This window comes from Osmia bicornis, chromosome 11 (genome assembly GCF_907164935.1).
Source record: "Osmia bicornis bicornis chromosome 11, iOsmBic2.1, whole genome shotgun sequence".
NCBI lineage: Eukaryota > Metazoa > Arthropoda > Insecta > Hymenoptera > Megachilidae > Osmia > Osmia bicornis.
In genome coordinates, this window is record NC_060226.1 from 2150251 (window position 1) to 2176761 (window position 26511).

General features: G+C 40.0%; 4 protein-coding genes across 10 annotated transcripts in view; 3 read left to right on the forward strand and 1 right to left on the reverse strand.

Moving 5' to 3' along the window:
* The window catches only part of LOC114877749 (nuclear factor 1 X-type), a 42253-nt gene extending 29746 nt beyond the window's left edge, over window positions 1-12507 (forward strand). The window contains 5 exon segments of the mRNA XM_029190717.2: window positions 7917-8104; window positions 8668-8817; window positions 8819-9031; window positions 9119-9353; window positions 9464-12507. Of these exon segments, the coding sequence (XP_029046550.2) occupies window positions 7917-8104; window positions 8668-8817; window positions 8819-9031; window positions 9119-9353; window positions 9464-9696 (1019 nt within the window). The 3' untranslated portion in view covers window positions 9697-12507.
* Window positions 12508-16963: 4456 nt separating this feature from the next.
* Window positions 16964-20419, forward strand: LOC114877752. Of its 3 annotated transcripts, none has more exons than XM_029190728.2 (7): window positions 16964-17054; window positions 17129-17314; window positions 17909-17940; window positions 18020-18130; window positions 18205-18391; window positions 18472-18828; window positions 18913-20419. In XM_029190728.2, exons 2-7 carry the CDS (start codon window positions 17240-17242, stop codon window positions 19354-19356), a joined length of 1206 nt encoding a protein of 401 aa, XP_029046561.1. In that variant the 5' UTR covers window positions 16964-17054; window positions 17129-17239; the 3' UTR covers window positions 19357-20419. The 3 variants fall into 3 exon arrangements, with proteins under 3 accessions (XP_029046561.1, XP_029046563.1, XP_029046562.1); XM_029190730.2 differs by having other exon boundaries at window positions 16966-17054; window positions 17129-17527; XM_029190729.2 differs by lacking the exons at window positions 16964-17054; window positions 17129-17314 and adding an exon at window positions 17555-17725.
* Window positions 20420-20523: 104 nt separating this feature from the next.
* On the forward strand, window positions 20524-21449 carry LOC114877755 (U6 snRNA-associated Sm-like protein LSm7). 4 transcript variants are annotated; one of them, XM_029190734.2, is made up of 4 exons: window positions 20524-20766; window positions 20854-20871; window positions 20933-21113; window positions 21180-21449. In XM_029190734.2, exons 1-4 carry the CDS (start codon window positions 20761-20763, stop codon window positions 21317-21319), a joined length of 345 nt encoding a protein of 114 aa, XP_029046567.1. In that variant the 5' UTR covers window positions 20524-20760; the 3' UTR covers window positions 21320-21449. The 4 variants fall into 4 exon arrangements, with proteins under 4 accessions (XP_029046567.1, XP_029046569.1, XP_029046568.1 ...); XM_029190736.2 differs by having other exon boundaries at window positions 20854-20865; XM_029190735.2 differs by having other exon boundaries at window positions 20580-20766; window positions 20854-20865; window positions 20930-21113.
* LOC114877751 (chitin deacetylase 1) lies at window positions 21376-26487 on the reverse strand. Of its 2 annotated transcripts, XM_029190727.2 has the most exons (11): window positions 25603-26487; window positions 25227-25524; window positions 24823-24960; window positions 24638-24742; window positions 23384-23527; window positions 22899-23081; window positions 22676-22814; window positions 22469-22590; window positions 22164-22393; window positions 21911-22081; window positions 21376-21841 (listed from the first exon to the last, which is right to left on the reverse strand). In XM_029190727.2, the coding sequence occupies exons 2-11, from the start codon at window positions 25273-25275 to the stop codon at window positions 21563-21565; spliced, it is 1560 nt and encodes a 519-aa protein (XP_029046560.1). In that variant the 5' UTR covers window positions 25276-25524; window positions 25603-26487; the 3' UTR covers window positions 21376-21562. The 2 variants fall into 2 exon arrangements, with proteins under 2 accessions (XP_029046560.1, XP_029046559.1); XM_029190726.2 differs by having other exon boundaries at window positions 25227-26487.
* Window positions 26488-26511: the final 24 nt, after the last annotated feature.

Sequence of the window (26511 nt, forward strand, 5' to 3'; positions counted from 1 at the left end):
ATTAGCGGTGTCTCGACGCGTATACTCTTCAAAATATAAAATATCGTAATTGAATAAGTGCGCAGACGTTTGAATGCACCCTTAGAGCGTTGACGCGTCGAGACACCCTTCAAAGCCAGCCCAATACACCGGATGCCCAAAAGAAACGTTATTAACGATCTCCTTAAGGATGTAACCCAGAAAGACCCTCGAAAGAAATCAATCGGAAACGCGTTCTCTCTTTTTTTTTTTTTCTTGACACAGCGTTTGATTACGGGGAGAACTGTAAGTACCCTGCAATGTCGGAATGCACCCTTCGCTAGAGACCGGAAGTTGAGCAATGACACAGCACACAGAAATGGTCTCTCGAATCTTCGTCGTTTCTCCCAAACCTACCTCCACCCCTCTGTTCTCTGTTTTATCTGTCCGTGAAGCCCAACAGGAAGGGTTGTAATCGAAGGAACATCATCCCCCTTTTACCCTATATATCTCTGCGCTTCAGTTTTGTCCGCTTTTGCCTGACGAGTTCACTAACACGAGACACCTAACAAAGTAACGTCAAAAGAGAAGAATGAGAGTGACCCACCCTGTTCTTTGGACGTCCAAGAACGTCCGTGTATTATTTTCACCGTCGTTCGCTCGCATCGGTCATTCTTGACCCTCGTCCATCACCGGTTCCGCGTCATTCGTCGATGTTCGAGCTGACTGCTGAATTTTACGAATGTATTTTTCGAATTCCGTTGCTTAAATTGTTTTTTTTTTTAACGAATCGTATTTATTTCCGAGAAAGGGTTGAGAGATAAAAAATCGACATTATTACGATCGAAACAGTTTTCGCAGCATCTCGGAGACATTAACCCCGCCGAGTGCCGTATATTCATGCGGAAGTCGTGTTTTTCCCCTATACCAGGGGTTTATGCGTTTTTAATGTGCATCCTCGTTGCTTCGCGCAGCCAAGCTCGAACATCCTCACCGACATTTGCCGCCTCGAATGTCCAGTGTGCGATAGACCCAAACTGAGCTCAGCCAGGCATCATGTAAGTAAAAATCGCTCCTTTCCTGGATCTCGATCCTCGCGATTACTTGATCGATCGTCGAGCGTCCACGTTGTCTCGCTAACCCACTTTCCAACAACTTCCACGATTTATTTTTTTGTTTATTTTTGAGAAATTTATGGAAGGGAAAGACTTGGTTGGAATTAGAGAAAATTTGGAAAAAAAATGAAAAAGAGTAAGTAATAGTAAATAATCGTCTGTTATACCGATTGTCCGATGAAAATGAGAACGTACTTTTATATTAGGAACGAGATGCTCGAAAGTAGGTTAGTGGGACTTGACGCGACTTTTCGACCAGTCGAATAAAATACAAGGACGTCCAAGAAAACTTACCATCCTCCTTAAACAAATCCTTCGAAACAATCACCATTATTTCCATCGAGGAATAATCATTTAGAGAAAGCATCGATGTTGTCTGAGATAAATGTTGAAAACGAAATAGGATCGGGACCAGGAAAAATATCTTGAAGAACAGCGAGCAGAAGGTTTCGAACGATCTGCAGGATCGATGATCGATGATCAATGGCCAAGTGCCATTGATAATGTCGCGTGAAAATGACACGTGATGATCTCTGTTTCAGTCTGAGCCCGAGCGTAGAGAGAAGCTCGCTAACTCGACTAAAAGGTACTTTGTGACTGGTTATTGACTGTTCTATATATCTATACATATATATATACATATCTATCTATCTCTATATATTTATCACGTATCGTATACGTATATATTGTCAATGTATAGACGTGTATTCGTATACACGCGACGGACACGTGTTTCGATTGAAAAATTTCACGGTTGCATAGCTTCAAAGTTTCTAAATTTCCAAATTTCCAAATTACCAAATTACCTAATTTCTAAATTTTCAAATTACCAAATTTCTAAATTTCCAAATTACTAAATTACTAAATTTCTAAATTTCCAAATTTCCAAATATACCAAATTTCTAAATTTCCAGATTTCCAAATTACCTAATTTCTAAATTTCCAAATTACCAAATTACCAAGCTTCTAAATTTCCAAATTTCCAAATTACCAAATTACCAAGCTTCTAAATTTCCAGATTTCCAAATTACCTAATTTCTAAATTTCCAAATTTCCAAATTTCCAAATTACGAAATTTCTAAATTTCCAAACTCCCAAGCTTCCCATCTCCCAAATTTCAGTAGTTTGAAACTTTCAAACTTTCCAAATTTCAAAGCGGAGCTGACAATCACCGTGAACAAACAAATATTTTTTTAATAAAGAAATCCACGTGTCTGTAAAGAGTGTACCAATACACATGCATCACGATGTCGTATACGCTCGAATATATATATATATTTTTCTCTATTGCTATCACGTTTGTCATTTTTCCTTTCCATGGTTGTTTCTTTTCTCACTATCTGCTCTCTGTCGTCTCTCTCCTTTTCCTTACTTTCTTCTCTTTTTCTCTTTCTTTCTCACAGAAATCACACATACACGTATAAGGACACCGTGTAGATCGATGCAAAACTTTGGAACGTTTTATGAGATACACATAAATATATATTAGTTTCGTAGAATGCGACTCTTTGTTTCTCTTCTGTGCATACTGTATCGTGAAATTGGAAACTGACGATTCGTGCGTTCAAGCTTCATTGCGATCGTTCTATAGGAAATAGTAAGAGAAAATTGAAAGAGTTTCTATGGGGCTGAACTTTCATACGATAGATGAATTTATCTTGGAATCGAAGAATATACTGAAAGGTGTAAAGTTTGCTACTTTCTACATTTGAAGGTTCGAAAATGTAATCAGTGATATTATTTGAAATATACAAATTTGTAAATTTTTCATATTGTAAAAATTTCAACATTTCTAAGTTTTGGTGCTTGAGAATTTCGAAAGGCTCAAAGTTTTAGAGCAGACATTAGCTCGCGAGATCGCAGCAGGCTGAAACGAGCGAATCGTCGACGCAGCTGGAAATTGCACAATCACGCTCCCGGCCACCCCATCCACCACACCACTTTATATCTCGCCGAGTGTGTATCGATGTCCCCGCGAGCCTCGCACCGCACAGCCTTTTTCTAACCGCGTGAAAATCCACCCTCTTGCACACTAACACCGCTACACAATTGCAGCAAAGTATTCGAACAAAACGTTATCCCCTCACCTGAAACTGCGCTTGCAATTTTATCAAGATTACACACTGTTCGAATATTTCCTCCTACCCCTGTGCAACCTCGATCTCCAAGGCGTTATCGATTCGATTAGAAAATAAATTTCCTCGAGTTACTGCGGATCGAAAGGATCGAGCGTCTTCCAAGAAGCAGAATTCCTTAGAATAAACGAATCAATTACCCGAATCGAAGGTGCCTTGAAATCCCTGTCCAAACAAGTCTTGGTGAAATAAAAAGGGAAAAAGGAGGCGCGTATCGATGGAGGAGGAGAAAATGGAGAGGAACGCAGGAGGCATGCACCGTCAAGTAACCCTCGAACGCCTTTGCTATCGATCTCCACGATGTTCCGAACTTCTTACGTCGAACCTTATCTCTTACATTCACCTTTAGGGAGTTTCTACCGAGCCAGGTGACATCCTTCTACCTTGTCCCTTCACTATTTCCGTAGATCCCTTTCTTGGGTCCTATGGATAACATTGACTTAGAATAGTACCCACGTGCCTTAGCACCCATTTCATATTCCTGTCTCCCTATTCAGTGCACCCATCGACTCCCAAGTCTCTCAAGGACCTTCGACTCCTGCGGGCAGCTTTAACCTAGAACAACCCACCCTGTGACTTATCCACCCAGAGAGTAAGTGAGAAATCGCCTGGGTTCGTGGAAGCTCCATAAAGAATCCCATGGACAGCGGTGTCTTAATCCAATAAATCTACTCCCAATCGTGCTAAGTGCAGTGCTTAATTTCAGGAGGATCCTGGCCTCTAATTTATCGTTTGCTCGAGCTAAGACTCTCCATCATCCCTAAGGAGGTTCTCATTCTGGATAATCAGGAAACTTAAGCAGCTGTTATAGAAGTTTATGGATTTGCTCTTGAGAAGAAATTAAGCACTGTCCTTTCTGTTTCACAAGTTTTCCCCTTTTCTCTTGCGATTTGTACCGTTGCTCGACGAGCTCGAAATACTCTATGCTGTTGTGATGGTAGTTGTTGCACCGTGTTTCACTTGGTAATATCGTCATTGGTTGCGTTTTATTGGTTTCACGACAGAGTATACACTGTTTCTTACACACCACAAGCTTGGCTGTTCGTTTCATTCGCAAACTCTCGTCCCGACTCTTTCGCGTTCAATTCTGACCCACGTGTTTTGGACGGGATCGATAGGGGCATTCCTGATTTTATAACGTCACTAGGTCCTTACACTTCAACGTTAACAGTTGATTTTTATTGTTTTTATATTATTATACTTTCCACTCGTCTTCTAATGGTAATTAGAAATTTAAACAACTCTCTCTCTCTCTCTCTCTCTCTCTCTCTGTTAATAAAAATGCTTTGAAACAAGCGAGAAATGAAATAACCCTTGATAAACGTTCCAAAGCATTTGCAACGTCTCCTATCTGCTCGATTGAAAAAGAGAGGATTGAGACGAAGGGAGAGGGACAGGCGGGCAGAAGAAAATGGACTAATTAGCAATGGTCCTTTTGTCCGGCACAGGGGAATCCCCGAGAAATCTACCTGACGTCTGATTGCGATACGGTAAACCGCTGCTAAACGAGCAATCGAGAAAGCAAGAATGCTCCATGTTAGCCCCTTAATCAGAATTTTTTGTGTGTTAGCTCGGTGTTGCATCTATCTCTATCTATATCTGTCTATCTCCCTGTATATCTATTCATCTCTGTTCGTATACGCGTGTGCCTGTATACACGTATACGCGGAGATCGCGGTAATTATTGCAAACAGATTACCTATTTTATCGGTCTGCAAATATAGCCCCATCATTTCACTGGTAATTATCAATATAAGTATCCTGTAATAATTAATGTCTTGTATTTAATGTGAGATTTATTCTCAAGTAGAGAATATCCTCACGTTTGATTTCAAATTACAATTTTTATTTCAGATTCTCTTTCATTTTTTCAAGCTTCATACCACGATGATTAATTAGATGTGTACAAGCACCTATGTTTGCAATAATTGTCGGCACGTTTGTATAGCCGCCTGCAGCTGTGTGCACGATTGTTCGCGCAATGCTGTCGTTGTTAGGCGAGCTGAATTTTCTTTCTTCTTTTCACTTATTTTCATTTTATTCTCCATTGGATGATTCAATTTCAAAATTTTGTTATCAATCAAATGTCTGCCTGTGGAAGATTTTATTCTTTCCTTGGTTCGTTTGGAGAAATTGAATCAATCGAATGTTTATCGTAGTTTCGAAGAACGCGTACATGAGAGATAGACTTTTCGGTTTTAGTCTCCTTTGAATTTTTTCTTTTTCGTTTCTTTTTCGTTCTTTGAACGATCGACGAAGCTTCCGCTTTCAGGCATACGATACACATAGCCAATCGATTGAGATACGAAACATCGTTGATTTTTGGGAATCAAGAGCTTCTAACGATTTTCCAAAGTAAGAATACCCTTTGTAAATTAAATTCAATCTCTCAATCGATAAATTTTTATATCTCCAAGCGGATATTCGCAGTATTTATCGGACCAGACCCAGGAGTAACACTTTATGCGTCGCGTCTGACCATCCATTGACCTATACTACTGCCAAATGGAAAATTCCCTGAAAATTCAATATTCCACGATTTTCCTCGGATTGCTTTCTAACAATTTTCTTATTTTCTTATCCTAAACATTAAATATTATCTTCTACAATGAATTTTTACCACAGGATAGAGCAAATCTCTCCCTTAAATTTTAAGTTCCCTCAGAATTTAATTGCCCTCCATTCTCCTTAATTTACCTTGCAATATAAGAGGTACACAATGGTACCCCTTAAAAAGCGAAAAAAATACTAATAATTAAATAATTCAAAAGAAATGAAAAACCATCGACTAATCTAACAAAAACTTAATGTCTTTTTATGTTTGCCTCTGTATGGAAACGAAAGTACACTCTACGATATTCCTGTTTATCACCTGTGTATGTATAGTACTGTATGTGTATAACTGTCTATTTGTATATTTTTCTTTTTTTTTCTTTTTTTTTTCTTTATCTAACGCCCCCGTTTTGTGCCTGTCCGTCTGACTGACCTGTCTGTTGTCGTAAACGCGAAACGATAAAGTACCCAAGTTTCGAGATGTGCCTCGTTTAGCCTGTCTTGTGCTCGGTCGTTTTCCGAGGGAGAAAGCGCAAGTATTTGGGAAGAATCGGGGCCCCCCGGTATTTCGATATCAAGGGAAAACGAATGTGTCGGGGCTTGGAAACGGTGAGACATACAGACAGACAGTCGGACGGCATTTCTTGCTAACTGCGTAGTACCGGTCTACCTGGTAAGCTAGCTGTCCTGTCTGTCCGTCTGTCTGTCTGTCTGTTTGTCTGTCCTGTCTGTCTGTCTGTCTGCCCACCCTGTTACACCCACCTGTTCACGTATTACTATTTTTTAAGGGTACAGCCTCGAGTCGAAGGGAGTTATTCAGGGTTCGCGATGGAACAAAGATCGTTATTCGTGTCTCGGAGAATTTGATTTTTTTTTATACAAACTTTGGGGATATTTGGAAAATATTTTTTAGAGACCTTACAAATTCTCCGAGCCATACAGAAATCTCTCGTAAATCGAGACTGTACTCGTCTAAAACGTGCACACCATATATATATTATCTCTATCTCACTCACTGTCACACGGCCAATGCTCTGGGTATGTCGTATGCTGGATGAACTAATTAAGTAATTGATTATTATCTAACTTCATTAACTGACTTGATTACTAATTCGATTAATTTCTGATACCTTGGTCGAGACTTGTTTATTGTATCTCTATTCTGTCTGTTTCTCTGTCTATCTATCTCCGTACGATACTACCTATATATATAAATATATTATATATATATATTCTCTATTGTTGTGCAATGTTGGTGTTTGTTGTTTACCATATACATATATATATACATACATACATACATATATATATTATCTCATATATATGTATATCATTGTATTGATGTTGATGTTGTTACCTTGATGTTTTTTGATGTGTTGTTTAATCGTTGTTATCTTGCTGTTTGATGTTTGTTGTTGCACTATATCTATCTCTGTCTATATATATTATATATATACATACATCTATATGTATATATACATACATGTATATAAACACATGTTGCGTGACATACGTGTACGTGGGAGCGCCGGAATGTAATATTAAATTTCAAATGTAAACGTTAACGCGTTGACTGTCGTTATTTTATGGTATCGATGACACGTATGGAGGTCAAGGTATTAACAATTAAGTGATTGGAGGATCCTTGATGGAACACCAGCGCGCCCGCACGTACACGAAGATACATAAGTACATGTACATTTCAGCCATCCAGCCTTCACGCTTGGAGTGCCTTATATATATATATATATACATATATATTTAACACGATCGTTATAGTTGGTCGCCCCCTCTTCCTAAGAAGTACCACTAAAACCACCCCCTAACAGACTGGCAGCAGCAATCGTTACCTCTGTTTTACTAACCCTTCTACTAAATTCTCTGTATACGTGTTCGAACCGGCCCAATGCTTGGCTAATAACTCTATGTACGAATAATTATTAACAGCAATTAACAATCGCTAATCGTTCGTCAACGTTCGTCATCTGGTGAATAAAGGAAAGAAAGAATTTTCAATTTTATATAGAATTGTATATTAAAGGAAAGGGGATGAAACGGAGTCGATTAAGAAGAAACGGTCGAATTTTAGGGGGTGGTTTGGTCGTGGCCGAGGACAGGGACAGTCAGACGATGACAGTGGTGAATTGTGTTTCAGGATTGCACTCTCCTCACGAAGGACTGGCCGGTGGTTCCGGTCAGAGCATGTCCGGGCTAGCCTACTACCAGCCAGAGCATCCTGCCTCCAGCGGGGTGGTCAAGTACCCCGAGAACGGTCACGACACCCTCTCCGATTTCGTGACGTTCGTTTGTCAGGAGGCGGAGAATACTCAGCAGTTGCCCCAGGTAGCTTCCGGATCCTTTTTAAAGCCGCCACATTGTATCGTTCTTCGGGAAGACCTTCTTCATCTTTTCCCCTTAAATTGTCACGATGAAGAACTCTTTTCTTAGAAGGACGAGGACAACGTGGCGAGTCCTATGCGACCTGCATCGTCATCCGTGTTCCAATCGCCCTGAATTTTTCGCAATTAATTCGTACACGCGATAATTAATTAGCGTAAGAATGTTGAATCTCTTTAGCGTTTTTGATGTGCCAAAATTTACCTGCCAAATGAACCCCTCGTTTGCTTTGCGAACTCAATTTTACGAATGCCTCCTTTTTTTCACCGATCCGTTCGCAAGCAAGGGGTCTAAGGAATGGAATCTGCAAAAAGAGCTCGCAGCTAGCGATGGCAAACGAGTCGTTAAGTCCTTTTATTTATAATTAACCAAAGTGTTGGGAATTTGAAAAAAAGAATCTTTAAAACTTCGAATTGCCATCGCTAAGAGCAAACGGGGAAAGAGAAAACGGGGTGAATGGATCACGCGCGGGTCGACGACGTTGATCGGTGGGTGTGTGGTATTTCCAGGCGCAGCTAGCCGGACCCCGCACTGGTATACAAAAGTTCTCACAGTATTATCCGAGCTCGATGCTGCCACCGCCCCCGCCAGCCCCGATGGCGAGGCCGGTCGCCATCATAAGGTCGACCGGCGAGTTAACAGTCGCCAGCTCGAACTCACCCCCCAACCTCGTCAACCTCGCCAACCGACCCCTCCGAACTGGCCTCCAGTCAAGAGCAGATGGCCGCAGCGGCCGCTGTCGGCCTGGTCAGTTCCGGTTGCCAGAGTTCCGTCGATCCTGCCGGAAGGAAGAGCCCAGCCAGGATCCTGGTAACGGCACCCCACACCAGCAGGGAATACACCTTTGCTCACTTTCACTCCCAACCCGGGCAAGTAAGTTTTTCGGCAACAAACAGATTTACTGAGGTTATCGATGACGATTGTTCGCCGATAAACAGGAACATTGTATTTTTCTCGCAGCAAATATTCACGTATCCTACCATCAGCTCCATGTCGGGGGTGATCTCCCCGACGAACCTCTCCCTTTTCTCGTCGCCGGTGTCGGTGACGAGGCCAGTCGCTACCCAGAGATCGGTGTCCAACGTGCCACCTCGCTGGAACACTGCGCCGTTCATCAACCTCGAGGATGACTACAACATGATCGCCCCGATCATCACAGGAACCGCCAGCGAGCCGCCATCCACCATGGACGAAGGTCAGTAACAACTGAGAGAGTACTCCACCGCTTGTGGACAGCATTGATCTACTGGACAAGTATAAATACTACTAAATTCATGTAACCAAAGGTCTACCAAAACCTTGCAGAACGATACTTCCATCCAGTGCACACGAGCAGCGTGGTGGACAAGAGCGGTGCTGGTAACATGATGAGCACAGACCTAGGGGACCCCACGTCGCATCACCATCAGCAACAGCAGCAATCGCAGCAGCAACAACAACAGCAATCGCAGCAGCAACAACAAACGCAGCAACAACAGCAGCAGCAGCAGCAACAAGTGATGCAGGACAAGAGCGGCAGACCGAAGTCTCCCCCGTGACACTGGAGGCTTAGAGCGGAAAGTCTCGAGAAGCTCGCATGTTCCACGGGGTCGTTACTCACCACCGCGTACGATAATAACCCTGAGCCGGAGGGGAATCGCCAGGATTCCTCGTGTCGTGTTCAGCTTCGCGACCTAAGCCTGCGGAGAATCGAGTGCCTGAGAGTCTGATCGTAGTTTAAGCGGACACAGTCGAGGGATCGAGGCGCTTCCGGCATAGCGGCCCACCCGCCACTCTCGAGACTAAACTGAGACCAGGGTCGATCGATCGTTGGTCGAGCCTTGCCACCCGCCAGGCTAACTCTTTAACCCTCTGAGGGACACCGCTTCGAAAAGTTCCTACCTTTCGTGCTTCTATTCCGTATAGATTTTTCCTTTCGTTAGAAAACCTACCTACGTTCTGTGTGTTTCAAATGGTACGACTTAGCTAACTGTTACTCTAACTTGGGATCAAAGGACTTAGCTTTTAGATTTATCAAAATTTATTAACAATAGTGTCAATATTGTTTCTGACAGAGAATTTGTCTTAAGAATGAAGGACGCACTTTGACCTCAGGGGGTTAACGTATTCGGTCAATTATTACTTCCGCTCGTCGGTGCGACGGTCTCCGCGCCACCGGAAGCGTCGTTTTCCTCTCTCGAAACACTGTTAATTTGTAACTTTCTCTCCCTCTCTCTCTCTCTCTCTCTCTCTCTCTCTTGAATGTCCTCGAAGGACGTGAGTAAGGACCCCCATTTCGCCACCTAATCGAAAGCGTCTCCGATCGGTCGCCGATCGGTCCCGTCGACTACGCCGCAGACGATTCAAACACCAAACACAAACAAGATGAAAGAGAGAACTAAGTAGAGTAATCGTTTCTCGCGCGTTTTTATAAACGAATCTATTTCTATTCTTCCTGCTTCGAGGCCCTTCCGAAAGCGTTTTTGTACATACACGCGAGACTCTTCGACGGCTAAGCTCAGCCTCGCCGTCGCGGTATTTTGTAACATTTTAGAGGATTCTAGAGTGTAGTAGTGTCGAAAGGGAACCAAGGAACTTCCGGTTCCCTGTGAAATTCTCTTCCAGGTGAAGGTTCAGAGCAGGCCTGCAAAGCAAGAACTTTAGTGTGCTTTACCTCGTACGATACCAATGTAAACTTAATCTACCCTTAATCACTATTCTCTAGTGGCTATAATTTGGTAGCTTCCCGTCACTATAGTTTACTAACGTTACTCTATATTTTATAACTTAGCGTTCCAATGTAAACTAAGCTTTGAAGCCAAATCTCCATGAAAAAGCTACTATGATATTGATTCAGACAACTTGTGCAGCAGGCCTGGTTTAGAATAAACCATCGAGGAGAAAAATGAATGATAAAAGAAAAAATGAAAAAAGATTTTCTAGTGCCAATTTTTCGAGTAGCTTATAAATATTATAACGAAATTATAATTTTCTATTATATTTTTTTATAATATTTATGAAGGAACACACACGCTTGTTTAGACGCGTCCGCGGAAGTGGTTTTTTTGTAGTCGAGGCAGAGGCTTCTTCTTCTTGGAGCGTTTTTAAGAAAACCCAGAGAAAGAGAACAAGAAGAGAATAAAAAAATGAAATGAATATAATGATAATAATTATTGTTATTATAGAAGAAGGTCGAGGGGATCCGATCGACGAGTCCGGTGGAACGGATGGTAAAACCGGTCCACGAACCACGGATAATAAATATTAATTATTGAATAACTTTCTAATTGTATTGTTAAATTAAATAATAATCGCCTAAATGCTCAGGCTAGTGCTAACACTAGTGAACACAACGAGGAGAAATGAAAACAGAGAGGAAGACTAGCTGCGGACTAGTCACCAGAGGCTGCTAGTTAGAAACAAAGTGAATATTTAATATTGAATTTATTATCGAGAATAGAGTACAGAAAAAATGAGAAAGATACACGTTCAACTGCTGCGAGTACGACGAAGACGATAGAGGAGGAAGAGGAAGAGCGAAGATGGAAGGCGAAGAATGCAAATGGAAGTAGACGAATGGGAAAACGAAGAAGATGGACGATATTCGAGATAGTGAGAGATCTATAGTTATTAACTATTTAGAAATTTAGTGGTTAACGTCGCGTGACGAGATATATTATTAATTGTAACATCGAACTCGACAACAACGAAGGTCCTAGCCTACAGGGTGCTTCATAATATGTGCGACTCGCTTTAATCTCAAAGAGATGATATAAAACGTGTAACGAAAGTTCTTTTATTTTACTATGCGATAGAGTTTAACTCGTTTATTTAATAAAACGTTAGTTCGTCATCGGTTAAAGGTGTAAAACGTAAGGTTGGTCACATACGCGATGAAACACCCTGTACATATTATTATTATTGTCCAAAGTGCTTTCCGTCGACTGTACGTTAAAGAGACTTTCATTTTTCTTTTCTCTTGGAATTGACCCCTTTCCCTGCTAGCGGAGGAGGATGGAAACAAAGGGTCTGTAAATTATACGTTATTGTTAATGAAAATAACGATTCGAATGTTTCGTTTGAACGGTGGTTAACGTTGGAATTAGTAGTAGTTTGAATAATCGTGATCCTGGCAGCGTGAGGTACACGAACCTCGAGGAACGACACGGTTCTTCGTTGGAGTTTTGTAAAGTGACATTTAAGTACTTATTTCTCTGTTCGAGTGATGGTTGAAAGGGTGCGCTGCGTCTTGCCCATTAGCGACTACTTCGATCCCAATGTGCAAATTCATCGATACAAAGAGATTGGCTAATTCTAAGTTGACGCGATGATTAATTCAAGAAAATAAGATGACTATCGTTCAACAGCCACTGGTTGGTATTTTTCATTGCACTCCTCATCCTTAATTCTCTGCTTAATTTCTAACATGGTACATGATCGTAACGAGGGTGGACTTGCACCCTTTTACCCTTAACATACTAATTGAAAATGGCTTCCAGTTGGAAAGGCTTAACTGTATGTATTATATGTATAAAGCAAGATTAATATTCTTTGTTTTAATAAAATTAAATCAAATGGGGAAGAACGAAGGCACCCTGTCAATCGGTTCGTAGTGATAGTACAAAGAGATCGAGACTAGCAATATCGGTAACTAGCAATAACTTAAGATAATACTTTGATATAAGATATAAAAACCCGGCGATAAGACGCTACTATATTCCTATAATAATGCTTGTAACGCTACTAACGCTACACAAGGCGTGTACCGCCGCAACTATCATTTACTACTACTACTACTACTACTGTACCACAACTACCATCACCACCATCACCATCAGCACCGCCATTGATAAGAAAGGAAAAAAAAAAGTAACTACCACTCATCCACCACCACCACCACCAATAATACTACTACTATTACTACTACTACTACTACTAACTACTAGCAGCGCTATTCTAAACTAATACTACTACTATTACCGCTACTATAACTATTAATTGTACACGAGGAAGGACGAGCTAACCGCATAACTATGTTACTAATTATACCGCCTATTCACTAAAATTAAGTCGATAAAACCGTGAAGGGCCGCTCTGACTACTATTAAATAATTAATTGACTAAACTACTAATTAATCGCTTTACGATTATACGGTTACTACGGGAGAGAACGATTATTAGTGTAAATATTCGAGGTGATAAGTTACGTTAACGCGTGTACACGATGAACCATCGTCTTCGGTGAATTTTTCACGAATCGTTCGCGTATCAAAGGGCGAAGGGTTGTTTATTAATCCCTTGCCGTGGGATCTAAATCCTCGAGCCGTTCTTTTTATATCGGTATATCGTTGATGGAATGGAAAAGAAAATTGATAAGAAATTCTAATTAGCTTCGATCTTGCATTTTAAGGTCACCAGGCAAAGGGTTATTCGACAACTCGATGGACATTTTTATTAGGGGAATAAAGCGAAGGTGGCTTGTTAAGTAGCTTGTTAAGTAGCGTTTTATAAAATTAGAGTTAAACTGGATAGGTTTGCTTGAAAGATAAAAAGACAAGAATAGTGTCGTCGAGGTACCTTCGCTCTACGCGAACGATTTCAGAGAAAGGGATGGTTCACCCTGAACCAGCAGATAATTATTATTACGCACAGGGGTTGAAAGATAGACGTATGGATCTTTGTAACCCTGGATCCCATCGATCGAGGATTCTGCACACCCCTTTTCACCCCCTTGATCAACCACCCCAATTTGCGAAAATTAGTTAAACGTGGTAATGAATTTTATTTGTCGTGTAAATAAATGTTTCTGTTCGATGGTGGTAGAGTCAAAGGGTTGAAAGGACGATCGCGATAGACGTGTAAGGGATTTTAATACTTTCCTTGATGCCAATAGGGATTGTGAAAGAAGGGCACACGGTGTTCTTATTTTGTTAAACGAAGACGCGCTCGTCGTCGACGATCAAAGAAATTTCGATGATGAAAAATTATAGTTAAACAAGACTCTAACGAAACAAGGGTGGTTCCGGGATACGCGAACACGTTATTCCTCTTTTTATCATGTTTTTAGAAAATTGTGAATAAACCAAATTGTGTAGAGTGCCAATTACTATAGAAGAATTGTAAAATAATGTTAGAATACGGGGTGAGCTTCGTAGAAATGAAAGGGGTAAGATCCTTCGTTTATATTTGTTCGCTTCGTTTCGCGATCAACCGTTCGAATCCACCCTTCCAGGTTTCTGCTCAAAAAATATAATGTCAAGCTCGCGTCGCGTTCATTTTCGCGATGAAATAAAAATACACTTTTGTACAGCGTCTCGAGCTGCCTTGAACCGAAAGTGCATTAAAAGAATCGTCCGCACCATGGCAGGCCCACGACCACCGTTGCTGCTCTCATCATTCTTCTTCAACCACTTCTTCTCGTTATTATTTTTCAAGTATAATTAGCACCAACAGTGGTAATAATTGCAATTTTAATCTTAATAAACCATTCGATCGAAATTTGAATTTTGTCCAGAGAAAAATGGGGTCAGCAGCAACCGGAAGTGTGGCCGACACGGCGAACGAGAAATTTTTCTACGTAAGATAATTATTTATTTCACTAGTAGACCGTAGTTCGGGGTGATTTTATAGGGAAAAAGAAAGCTTGAGGGTAGAGCTCAAAATGGGTCGCGCGTCTCGATCAGGCTCGAGGGTGAAAATATACCCATATCCCGGTGGCCACCCGCAGTAAATCATTGAAAGTAATGATTTCATCGTTGTAACAAAACTCGAGGTGCAACTGTCGGGGGTGTAATCGAGACGTCGATATAACACGCGATCAATTGAATAAAAATGCAATTAAATTTAAAAAAAAAAAAAAGAAAAGAAATAAAAAAATTATTGTACCGCTAGGATTTAAGTATATTTTCGAGGACTGAAGTACTATTCGTTTCGTTTGACACGGACAGAATGAAAACGATCGTACTTTTCATTTTTCGTTGATTGAAATAGAAAAAAAAGAAAACAGGAATTTGTAGAGCATAAACCAGGTACAAGTTCAGCTACGAGAGTAAACGATAATAATTGATAAAAGTTTAATTATATACCGAATAATTGTAAAACGCGCGACGACCGCGATCGATAACATAGTGCGATTATTATTACTATTAACTACTGCAATAAAAATATATATATATATTATTATATAATGAAATACAATGATATATATTTATCGAATATTTATTGAGCAAACGAGAAATAGCACACTGTGTAGTATTTGGTTGTACAAAAAGTAGGCGAGGCGAAAAAGGGATGAATGAATTTATTTCGATTTGAAAAATGGAAGATTAGATCGATCAAGGGATGCGACGAGTGGTAGAGGGTTGCAATTTTGAGAAATTCATATTTTCAGCTCAAACATTTTTCTTTTTCGATAAACGCACAATCTTTCTTTTAATAATATTACCAAGATTAGATCCAACCCCAAACAGTGGACTTTATTTTATAAAACTTAATTATTAATAAACCCATGTTCGAATAATATTCCTCCGCGAATTTTACAAATTTTCATCTCAAAATAGCAACCCTTGTACAAAATACTCGACGCACGTTTGTGGATAAAGAAAAAAAGCGAGCAGAGAGCACGAAAGACACGACAAGGAAAAAAATGATAAGAAAAGTATTTTCGTCTCACGATCCTTTTTTTACGATTGTGAACGAGGTTCATGTTATATATCAGGGATTAGACTAAATAGTATAATACGCTGCAAGGAAGGTGGCAAGAAACGAAAGAAATTGAAGAGAAATAAAAATGAAGAAAAAATGATGAGGATTGGAAGATTATAAATGTCGAGGGTGGTTGGCCTTGGTGAGATAACCGGGACGAGGGGGAGGGCTGTGACAAAGGTGGTGATAGTGGTAACCGGAAGGGGTGAGAGCCGTAGTAATTAGGTCTCTGTGGAAAGAGTGGTTCGGAGAAGTCGATTAATGTATTTCATTTCATTAATTCGATCGATTAACCCTCCGTTATTATTCGACCAGTTGATTGAACGATTGAATAAAATTAATTTATTTAAGAGAGCCGATAGTATATAGAGAAAACAACTTCGCTATTATACTGAACGTTTTAAAAATACACTACTCGATTCGTATCGTTTGAATCTTTTTCTTCTCTTAACCCTTTTGTTTGTAACCAAAACGTGGACGATTGTTTCTTTAGAGTCGATTTCTCTCTGGAAAAGATTGTCACCCTCTTTCTTCAGGGTTGAACACACGATTTCGATCGTCAAGACTTTAATGCTTAAGAAAAACCTGTTGTGATAAGCGTGGAGTAACCTCCGGCCGCGGTTGGGGCCGCAGAAACCCCGTTGAAATAAACGAGAGAGAAGCGAGAGAAAAAGAAAAAAGAATTATAAAAAGCGACCCAGGAGAGTAAGGTAACCCGCGATCTTGAAGCTGGCAACCCTCCGACGAAGGGACAAATTTGTCACCTTACCGCGCCAATTATACGTTGTGTCCATACTGTCTCAATTAATATAATGTATTATATTATATATATAATATATATATTATATATATATATCCGACAATATTGATTATTAAAATTCTTAATATATAAAAGAAGAAAAATGAATTGACGATCTTAGACAGACATCCCGCCTTTTGTCCTACTTGCTCAGTAATTACGATAAATATATATTTTTTAATAATTTTATCAATTCGACTACTAACATTATCTATTTAAGAATGGCTGAAACTACTCGGCAACTTATCGACCTGGTTTCTGTTACAGCTTTAACTACTAGCGCCCTCTAAGGAAAAGCGGCTGAAACTACTCGGTAACTTATCGACCGATTTTCCGAAACTAATATGGCGGACTTTGGCGTCGGTAAAGTAGAAAGTAGTCAGCTTTTGTATTCATTCAATTTTATTGAACAAAGTAAGTAATTATACATTTATTCGTCTCGAAATTATAAATGTAAAATTAAATACTCATATTCTTGATGTTCAAAGACAGGCTGATGCGCTTTGACGCGAAGTGGATAATAATATCAGAGGCAAAGCCTTCATCTGACAACCGGGGTATATAAGGCGGCGCGGTGGCATGCACTCCGTGGTAGAATTATGGTGCAAGCTGTAGGACGCGCGTTGGATGTGCTCGTGCTGACTGCACTTCTGACGCTGTTGTTCGTCGATCAAGTAAGAACGACGACGAAGAACTGTTTTAATGATGCAGCCATCGTATACCGCTGCAGCATGCTATAGCCCTGTAGAATGTTAGCGCATATCTCGTGTACCAGTGTCTCCTTGTTCTATTCTGCTCGACTTGAGGCCGATCAATACATCGGTTTCACGCACGGTTCGTCCGTGTCTAGACAATGAACCTTTGTTCGTTGTGTTTCTCATTCATGCGTAAGTCTTTTCCACGTCCACTTTTTTTTTCATGACAACTCGAGAACTGCTACGCTTCATCTTCCTTGAACCAATGATACATGACGAATTGTTATTGCACCGTACACGTATCCTCGTGACAAAAACAATCCTTTCTAAGTATGTAGTAGAATGATCCTCGATGGCCACGAGATTATCGATGGAATTTTGGTGCAGCAAGTATAGTGGCACATCTTTCTAAAAATTCTTCAATTTTTCAATATTACTTTTTATCCATTTTCACAATTCATTCTTCCTGCAGGAAATATTAAACAAAACGTCTGAACAAATTTGCATGTTTCAATTACATTATATTTAATTGTTTTCATTTAATGATACTTACCTTTTTATTGATCTTTTCAGGTGTCTTCTAGGCTGTGCAATGGAGGGCATGTGTAAGTTTGCATTTTCTTTATACTTCTCAGATACTTAACATAGAATTGAAACAACTTGAGTAATCATTTTCTTTTTTAGCTGCTCTCCTCCAAAACAGTGCTGTTCCTTTGGCTGTTGTTACGCTGTATTTCAACTTCACTCTGCATCAGACATGTTTAATTTCCTGTTTTGGACTTACTGGTACTTATGGTTAGTTCTTTAGCTTTTAGTACCATTGATCTTTTCTAACAGATGATGCTGACCGCAAGTTTTTTATTATCCAGGGCAGCTGTACTTATAGGATTGGCTATAGCAGCAGCATGTGGTTGCTGGTTGTGGAAACGTCATCGCTCAGTTATGGTTGAGGATTGTACATCTTCTGATAGAGCTTCCGCAACTCCTTGGTATCCACCACCACATTACAGTCGTTGTAGTTCTTTTGTTCAAGCTCTTCCACCTCCCTACAGTGAGGTATGCTTTTCTTCCATGTGCCCTGTTAATACTACCAATACTAGACCTCTTGTGTTACATCGGTACATTCTAATCTTTAGGTTACAGCCAAACCAGATCTGTATCCTTTGGTAATCGGCTATGACGAAGGATCTGGTAAAGGAACTTCAGGATTTGTAATGCGTTATTTTAGATCGCTCTCCCATGCGAGTACATTAGATTCTTTAAGCTCCAGTTTTATGTGTAATATGGTAAACGAAGCAAATACCATAATTCCACCACCATATTCTTGTAACAATAGCGTGGATGAGCTTTCTGCAGTGGAATGCGAGAGAATGGAAAACATGGATGTTGGATCGGTTGCATCGTTGGCTAATCATAGGACTACATCTGACATATCGAGTTTAGCTGCTCAATCTCCGTGTTCGCCTCCAAGGGCAACTAGTCCAACAATAGAGGTATTTAATCATCTCGGTTCTGTTTAAAACGTTAATCATTTCTCTATTAAACATATATTGTTATAACGTGTAATTGTTTTATAGTTACGTGAACTTCTAGACAAGATACAACAGCTACCACAGTTACCTAATGGACATAGCACCGTTTTGCCTTGTTATCAGAATCGACCTCAAGTTTTGCCTACGCCAAACGCGAACGGCTCTACGCAACGGCCTCTAAGTCCAGGAGACGTTGGATCTTACAAAGCTAGAAGAACACGTGGAAAAATGTATATGCCATTAGGACTTCCAAGCTCAAAAAACAAAGCGAAACGGTGGCTATCGCGTTCGGCACCGACGACACCATCAGGCACGATGCCAATGTCGTTTTTACCCGGTCAAAGTAGACGACCATCTGAAACGGGCAACAACAATCAGCAAGTGGTTCCGTTGCTTTCGGAACAAGACGAAACAGAATGCAATAACGTAGATCAGGTAAACGACATTCCATTGTTGTCCGAACAAGAAGAGGATCAACAGGAAACATGACAAAACGTCTAAGTGTATTTAACGAATTAAGTATTAAGAAATCTATTCAGATATCGTCATCCCAAGTAATCTATATATTTTTTAATATGGCTGGTGAACTCCTTATCGCGAATTTTAAGCGAAGAGTAACCGTGTATAAAGTTTGACAATTGATTTCGTCCAAAGACAAACGTTGCCAGCGCTTCTAGATTCAAGAACCGTTTCGACACTATGATCTAACTATTTTTTTGTTGTATCAATAGCCAATGCCATAGTATCTGTTCACTGTTCTAGCTGATGTTTTAACTGAATCGAGACGAGTTAGAATGATAACTGATAATATAATCTTTCAGTTTATGGAATAGCATGCAATTAACGTACAGACAGATATTAAAAACACAAGAAACACGTACACAAAATGTTATGATGATAGATCTTCTGTAGGCAATATTTGAGCTCTGCTTGAGATCACGATCGAAATATGCAATTTTATACATCGAACAGTTTAATTTTTGCCCTAAACGGTAACTTTAATGAAACGTAAGTTGTAAAGAAGAAGAAGAAAATGAGAAAAATGAAATTCTTAGCTGTTGCATCGATAAGTTTTAGTCAGTACACAGTAATACAGTATCCATCCAAAGACAGCCAGCCAGAAAGAAGTTAAGGACAATATACGAGTAAAAGTAGTGCGAGTTTGAGTGTGAATGAAACATCGACGTAAATTTTTCACGAGTCAACGTACAATATCAATTTTGTTTAATAGATAAAACAAGATTCATTGTGAGAGAAAAAAACAAAACATGATCGCAAGCACAACGATTACAGAATATCGACGATTTTATTCAAAACGGTGCAAAAATGTCGAGAACAGTTGATATAGGCGCCGAACAGTTAGGAAGAGAAACGATGAATCTACCGTTTATAGGATTTAATGAGCATTTGTTACAACTAATCACAGACTTTATTCTTAAAAGCGTAATATGAAACCGTCATTTCAATTATACCACTCATTCACATACACACCATGTATTAACATGTATTTTTTTATAAATCGGATAAAAAAAATAAATCCAAGCTTTTAAGAGATCGTTTCAACTGTTACCGTATTATCCCGTTGTTACTAATTCAAAAACGATCTACCGTATTACAATAAAGATGTTTGAAGTATCTTTATACTTTACTCACAATCTGTGTCCTTATCTTGGTATCATTTTTATGTTTGAGAAACAATAACTTTCGATGCCAGCAAGAGATACTTAAATTCGAATTTGAAACGATTGTTAAGCGCGGGAAAGAATCGAGAATCGATATTTGAAAAATTCAAACAAGAAATATAACCTACAAATTAAGTGGTGATTTAAAATGTTTTATACCCGCTTACAAGCTCGGTAGCGTAACGTTCCTGGTTAATAAAAAAGGCAAAAAATGTCTGTAAGTATAGAGAAAATATATTGATACCTTTAACCTTGTTAAAAAAAAATCAATAGAATGGTCTGATTGATACGTTTCCTTTTACAGGCGACGAAACAGGTAAAGGTTTGTTATTCTAATAACATAACCCTCAACTCCTTCAATCTCTTTATGTTTCTTACAGCAGCAAAATGCTCACGGCGAGCCTAAAGAGAAAAAGAGGAAAGAGAGTATCCTTGATCTTTCGAAATATTTGGAGAAAAACATTAGAGTGAAATTTGCTGGAGGAAGGGAAGCTGCAGGTATTTTGAAAGGCTACGATCCCCTTCTCAATTTGGTATTAGACAATACTACGGAATACCTCAGAGGTAATTTCATCAAGCATATGCTGGTTACAATGTTTCAATTGTTTATTACAATATTTACATTTATAGATCCTGATGATCCATACAAATTGAATCAAGATACTCGTATGTTAGGCTTGGTTGTATGTAGAGGTACGTCTGTGGTACTCATATGCCCGGTAGATGGAATGGAGTCTATTCAAAATCCTTTTATACAACAGGAAGGTTAAACAAATTTGTTTTTATAAATCAAGGTTCAATAAGAAGTATAAGCTTGCAAGGAACCTGATTTATAAACTGTAATATTTGGATGAATTTGTTATAATAAAACTAGAAGTAATTTTTTTATGTTATAAATTATGTGAACTTATGATAATGAAAATGTGTAGTAAATACACATGATTTTCTTATAAAAATACAAACACAGGTTTGTTTGTTCCTTTCTAAAGTAAATATAATAACTTATTACTGCATTATTCCAATCCAAATTCGTTTCTTAACCATGGATATTCTTTAGGGCATTCGAAACAAGTGTGTAAATACCGATACGATTTAAGTACTCTACTTGGTAACTTACAACTACTCGGTAAATCACAAGCCACCTCAAACGGTTGAAATTGATACGCGCCACATTGCCAAGGCTCGAAGTTATCGATTGCGTTCAAGGAAGTTGGTTGACGTATCCACTCGATCACTTGATGACTCGTTACGAAATACACATCGGTTAGACGAAGTACATCGTCCATGAATTTCTAAGAGGAAATAAAGCCAATCGATCAACAGCGTTAAAGTATTTAAGCCCGAGCTTACAAGCTACTTACGTTAAACGCATAAAAATACGTTGGTTCTCGAAACCAAGATGCATGGAAATGTAATCCAAAAGGTGCACGATTGCTGTGATAATGCCTTTTAAAATTCAGCATCAATATTCCATACACATCTTCTTCAGATAAATTCGAAGAGCAGCTGTCCATTTTTGTACAAACGTATTCCTGACATAGATATCTTTTGTAGTGCTATTATTTTGCTTGAAGGCATCGTAAACAAGCATTACTTCATTCTTGGCTTACTTACACCTGCCAAAAGTTGATTTAGTGGTAGTTCCCAGATCCCTGGGTATGCACGGGTTGGACAAAGCTGTTCAGGACCTACGCAATCATGCGGTGGCCTGTAATCCAATGTGTACGGCCAGATAGGAGGGTCGGAAAACGGTGCCAGCATGGACGAGTCGTAAACGAATCCGAACTCTGACATCATTAGGAACTGTCGGTTCCAACCAACGCGTAGAAAAGGTGCCCTCAAACCTACCCGGTTTCAAATCAATCTAATTGGAAACGAAGATGATAAAACACGAAGATTGCAAAGAAATCATCGCTTGCCTTTGATGTCCTTCAAACGAACCGCAGCATATTTATGAATAATATTCGCCACGCCAACCATCTCGTCGAACCAGTCTTCGATAGTGGCATTTCGCGACCACCAGTCCTCGGGACCTCGATGCCTGGTCAATTAGAACAAATTAGATAATTAACGCGTTCACTGCCACGGTGAAACCAGCAGAGTATGTAACAGCAAGGAACTCTTACGTGACGGAATGCGCGGCAATTTCATGCCCGATGTTCCACAAATACTGTACGTCCCTGTAATTCGTATACTGGTGGCTGACATAAAACGTGCCTCGAACCGGGCATCCGTTTGGATTTTTCCTGTCGCTTGAGAAAATTTCTAAAAATCAGATCAAAAGCGATAACCCTCCAACTTTCTCCGATCAAGGTATACACTTGACGAAATAAGGCCACGCTTTCTTACTTGAATAGAGTTCGAAATTCTCTGCGTTTACTGCATCGTCAAACGTAATCGTTATCATCTGAGGAACAATGGAAGCAGTGAGATTACCAGGAATTTCTGTTCCATCCTCGGAGCACCAACAATTCGGCAAGTAGCATTCTTTGGGATTGCAAGTCGACGCACCGTTTGGATCGTTTCGAACATCTATAAATTAATTATTTAGACTAAAATGATTTTTCAATTGAAAATATAAAATTATACGATTCGAGTAATGGCCAGGACTGGTTCAGAATTGTATGGGGGTCCCGAGGCCCTCCCTATAGCCCCAGTCCAGGCTACCATGGGGGTTTTAGCGGATAAAAATCCTGCACTCCCTCGGGGCCCCTCTAGGGGGGCTGGAGGTGTCTTTGGAAGATTTCCCTCACGTAAAAAAAAAAAAGGAAAAGGTCTGGTTCAGAATAGACGTAGAAAGAACGGTGAACATTGAACTTGCAAGTATTTCTTACCGCACCAGCCTTCGTCAGAGCCATCGGGACAATCGACACTACCGTCGCAGAAGTATGTAGCCGGGAAGCAAGTTCCATCGCCGCAAGCCAAATGCTTCTCATCGCAATCACCGTTCTTCAGCAGCGGTCTCGGTGGTTGCGTCTCTATAAAACGCTTCAGAAAGGAGCATGGTAGAAAATGGACAAATTGATGGTTCTTCTGACAAGCAAAATTCTAATGGATAACTCGTAGAATCGTCTGGTGTTAAATTTTTCCTTGTCGGAAGTAGCAGGAATTTGATCATTTTCTGCCGTACTTCTTTCTAATCGCAATTTGCTAAATCGATCGGTTAAAAATCTATATATTAAACAAATTTATGAATTCTATTCCGAATTCCTCCGGCAGTTCTATCCGCCCGATTTGCATTATTTTTTTTTTAAATGAAAGGTATTCCTGCATAGATAACGCAACAAGCATTGGAATACATCTACCTTTCGCCCCCTTCTTAGTTAGACGCCACCTTATAACTATTAGCTGAACTGAATTTGTCACATGAATTGCTCTGTATTATCCACAAAATGGCGGAACTGGTCTGTGAGAATGCTTTTACGGGCATCCGTTATTCGTCCTTGTTTCGCAACAAATGAAGACAAAATAGATCTTAATTTACAGGTAAGGGTTGTGGCTAGACCGCTCAACTCATGATTTCAATCACCGCACTCTTTTAGTGGCCTAAAAATGCTTCGATTCCGCGAATGCATTTTGTCGATTTTTTACCTCTACTTTAGACACTTATATTACTAAACATCAACATAATCCCACTGAAACATGAGTTGAGCGGTGTGCATTGGACCTTCCTCTTTCGAATAAGCCCTCACCCAGCCCTAAATGTTCTCATATAAGAACGAAAAGTGTAGTCCCGTAAACTCATGTTTAGGCCCATTTTTGCCGGTCAAGTCAACGCGCTACTATTACCCGTGTCTACGCCCTTAAGTTATATACTCAAACATGATTTTTCTGGAATTTCTCTCCACTCAAAGCTTCTTATCTCCGGTTCTAATTGATATACGGTGTTCGTTTTTGTCTAAGAACATTCAGTGAATCAAGCTCTTTCATTTGAGCTATTGACCAGCTACATTGGATGACTTGAAGCAGAGTTGAATTTAACGCGCACAACAAAGTTGAATTTCAATTTTTCTAATAATCTATATAAAAATCGATGTTTGAATGCGAATTTTTCGCACGGGTCAACTAGTTTCATATAAATCGTGTACCTGAGGTCACGTCACAGTTATCAACGTTTGCTTTGAAGTCGCATATCTGTCTAGAAACATCGAACAGCAATCCCTGCGAGCACTTGAATTCAAACACCTCGTTGTCTGAAGAAACAAAAGTGATCGATCAATTGAACCGACCAATTGGGTTTTGAAATGAATTAAAGAGCATTGTTCATAGTCACCTAAGCACAAGTAATACTTGGCACATTCTGCTGGAGACCAAACGTTGTGAGCCGGTGTATTCGGATTTCGATAGAACCTCTTGTCGTCGATGCACGACGGCGTTACTTCCGGTTTCTCTTTTCCCTCCGACGTGCTCGCTGAAAGATACATACGTGTATTCAAAAATTGAATCCGAATGATCCTCGAGTTTCTGCCAAAACTATCTTTGTCTCGTCTTCGACGCGCTAAATGTGCTAAACAAATATATCAAGTAAATGCGCGCTCCGTTATTGTTTTCAAATTTCGAAGAACCCGAGATGCGGATAATTGAAAATCTTTCGTCGCTCTTGGTATCGAAATAACACCGTAGCTCCTGGAGAAATCTAGCGAGATGATTTTCACTCGAGAACCCGTCGGAACTCACCGAAAAAGAGTAACGCGATGAAAATCAACGAACGCAACTTCGAACTCATGTCAATCGATCAGTAAAACGTTTCGTTTCTCGTTCTTCCTACGAGAGCAGCTCGCACTTTCCAACTGACACCTCCCTCCAGAGGCGAGCCTTATACGACCGGGTATTCGCTTCACCCGTTCATCTTCCGCCTCGCTTATTTTCACTGAGCGTCGATCGGGAAAATGTGGAGCAAGCGAAAAATCGACGAGTTTCATTTCCTCCTTGCAGCGCAATCAAGCCTTAGGGGAACTTAAGGCTTAGTCCTTAACTTGAATTGGTACGTTAACCATGATTTTCTACGCAAGTTGATCATTATACAAAGAACTCGAGTAGAAATTTCTTGTACCTTTAACGACAGGAACATTCTACGCGTTACTCAAAGTTGAATATTCTACGTAAAAATCTACGCATCGGGAAGAGGATGCTGTCTTCTACTTTGCCAAAGGAACGATGATGCAACGACGTAAAATTGGTATTTTACAATAGACACACGCTAGTTTCTGTTCAACCATTCCGTTCATGAGTAACGCGTGTGCATTGGGATTTTCGAAGGTCACTGTTGCGAATTGTAAAACGTACTAGTGTCAGAACTCGGCTAAAATCTCATCGACTGAGTTAATTTGTTCCAGATGACAGTAGGCTGGCGCAGTTATATTTAAAATATTTTCGCTCTTCCTTTAAATCTCTCTATAGCTGTTCTCGTCGATTTCCAATGTTACAGCTGACATAACAGAGGTGTCCATTTTCGGATACTAAGGACGATGCTTGTCAACGCTTCTAATTAACCATCATCGATGAATGATTTACTCTGCTTGATGTAAAGCACGGCGGACAGTACATCTAGTGTTACTTTTGCAATTCTGTAATTATTGTCTCTAGGCTGGCAGCCAAAGAAACAGAAACCAAGAAATCATTAAAACTTTTGTTTGTTCTATTACTGGTGGAAAACAAAATCCTCCAGTTGAAGTTGGGAAGAAGGGATAGGAAACATATCTATGGGCGAAGAGAAATTATCCCTTTCTCTATGGCATGCATCTGTTGTAACTCCTCTACCGTGTTCTTTATTAAGTGTACTTTTCTTTGTTCTTGTATCAATCATACGTCGAGACTGCGTAGCGAAAGACGAGACACGTCGAGCGATGAAAGCCGGCGAAAGCGAATTACTTTCAGCCGAGTTCGGTGACTGTGTCATGGTGACACCGGCACACCACCTGAGGCGAACCCCTTCCCTTTGTCGCGAGCAACATCACCGTGT

Excerpts from the sequence above, each read along its gene's own strand:
- LOC114877751 (XM_029190727.2), bottom strand. The coding sequence starts at position 25,275 with ATGAGTTCGAAGTTGCGTTCGTTGATTTTCATCGCGTTACTCTTTTTC. Across the intron at positions 24,961-25,226 it reads CATCGCGTTACTCTTTTTCG|CGAGCACGTCGGAGGGAAAA; the intron begins GTGAGTTCCGAC and ends TGTATCTTTCAG. Across the intron at positions 22,815-22,898 it reads GAATTTCGAACTCTATTCAA|AAATTTTCTCAAGCGACAGG; the intron begins GTAAGAAAGCGT and ends TCTGATTTTTAG.
- LOC114877752 (XM_029190728.2), top strand. The coding sequence starts at position 17,240 with ATGGTGCAAGCTGTAGGACGCGCGTTGGATGTGCTCGTGCTGACTGCA. Across the intron at positions 17,941-18,019 it reads CTGTGCAATGGAGGGCATGT|CTGCTCTCCTCCAAAACAGT; the intron begins GTAAGTTTGCAT and ends TTTCTTTTTTAG. Across the intron at positions 18,829-18,912 it reads CAACTAGTCCAACAATAGAG|TTACGTGAACTTCTAGACAA; the intron begins GTATTTAATCAT and ends ATTGTTTTATAG.
- LOC114877755 (XM_029190734.2), top strand. Across the intron at positions 21,114-21,179 it reads TACTACGGAATACCTCAGAG|ATCCTGATGATCCATACAAA; the intron begins GTAATTTCATCA and ends TTACATTTATAG.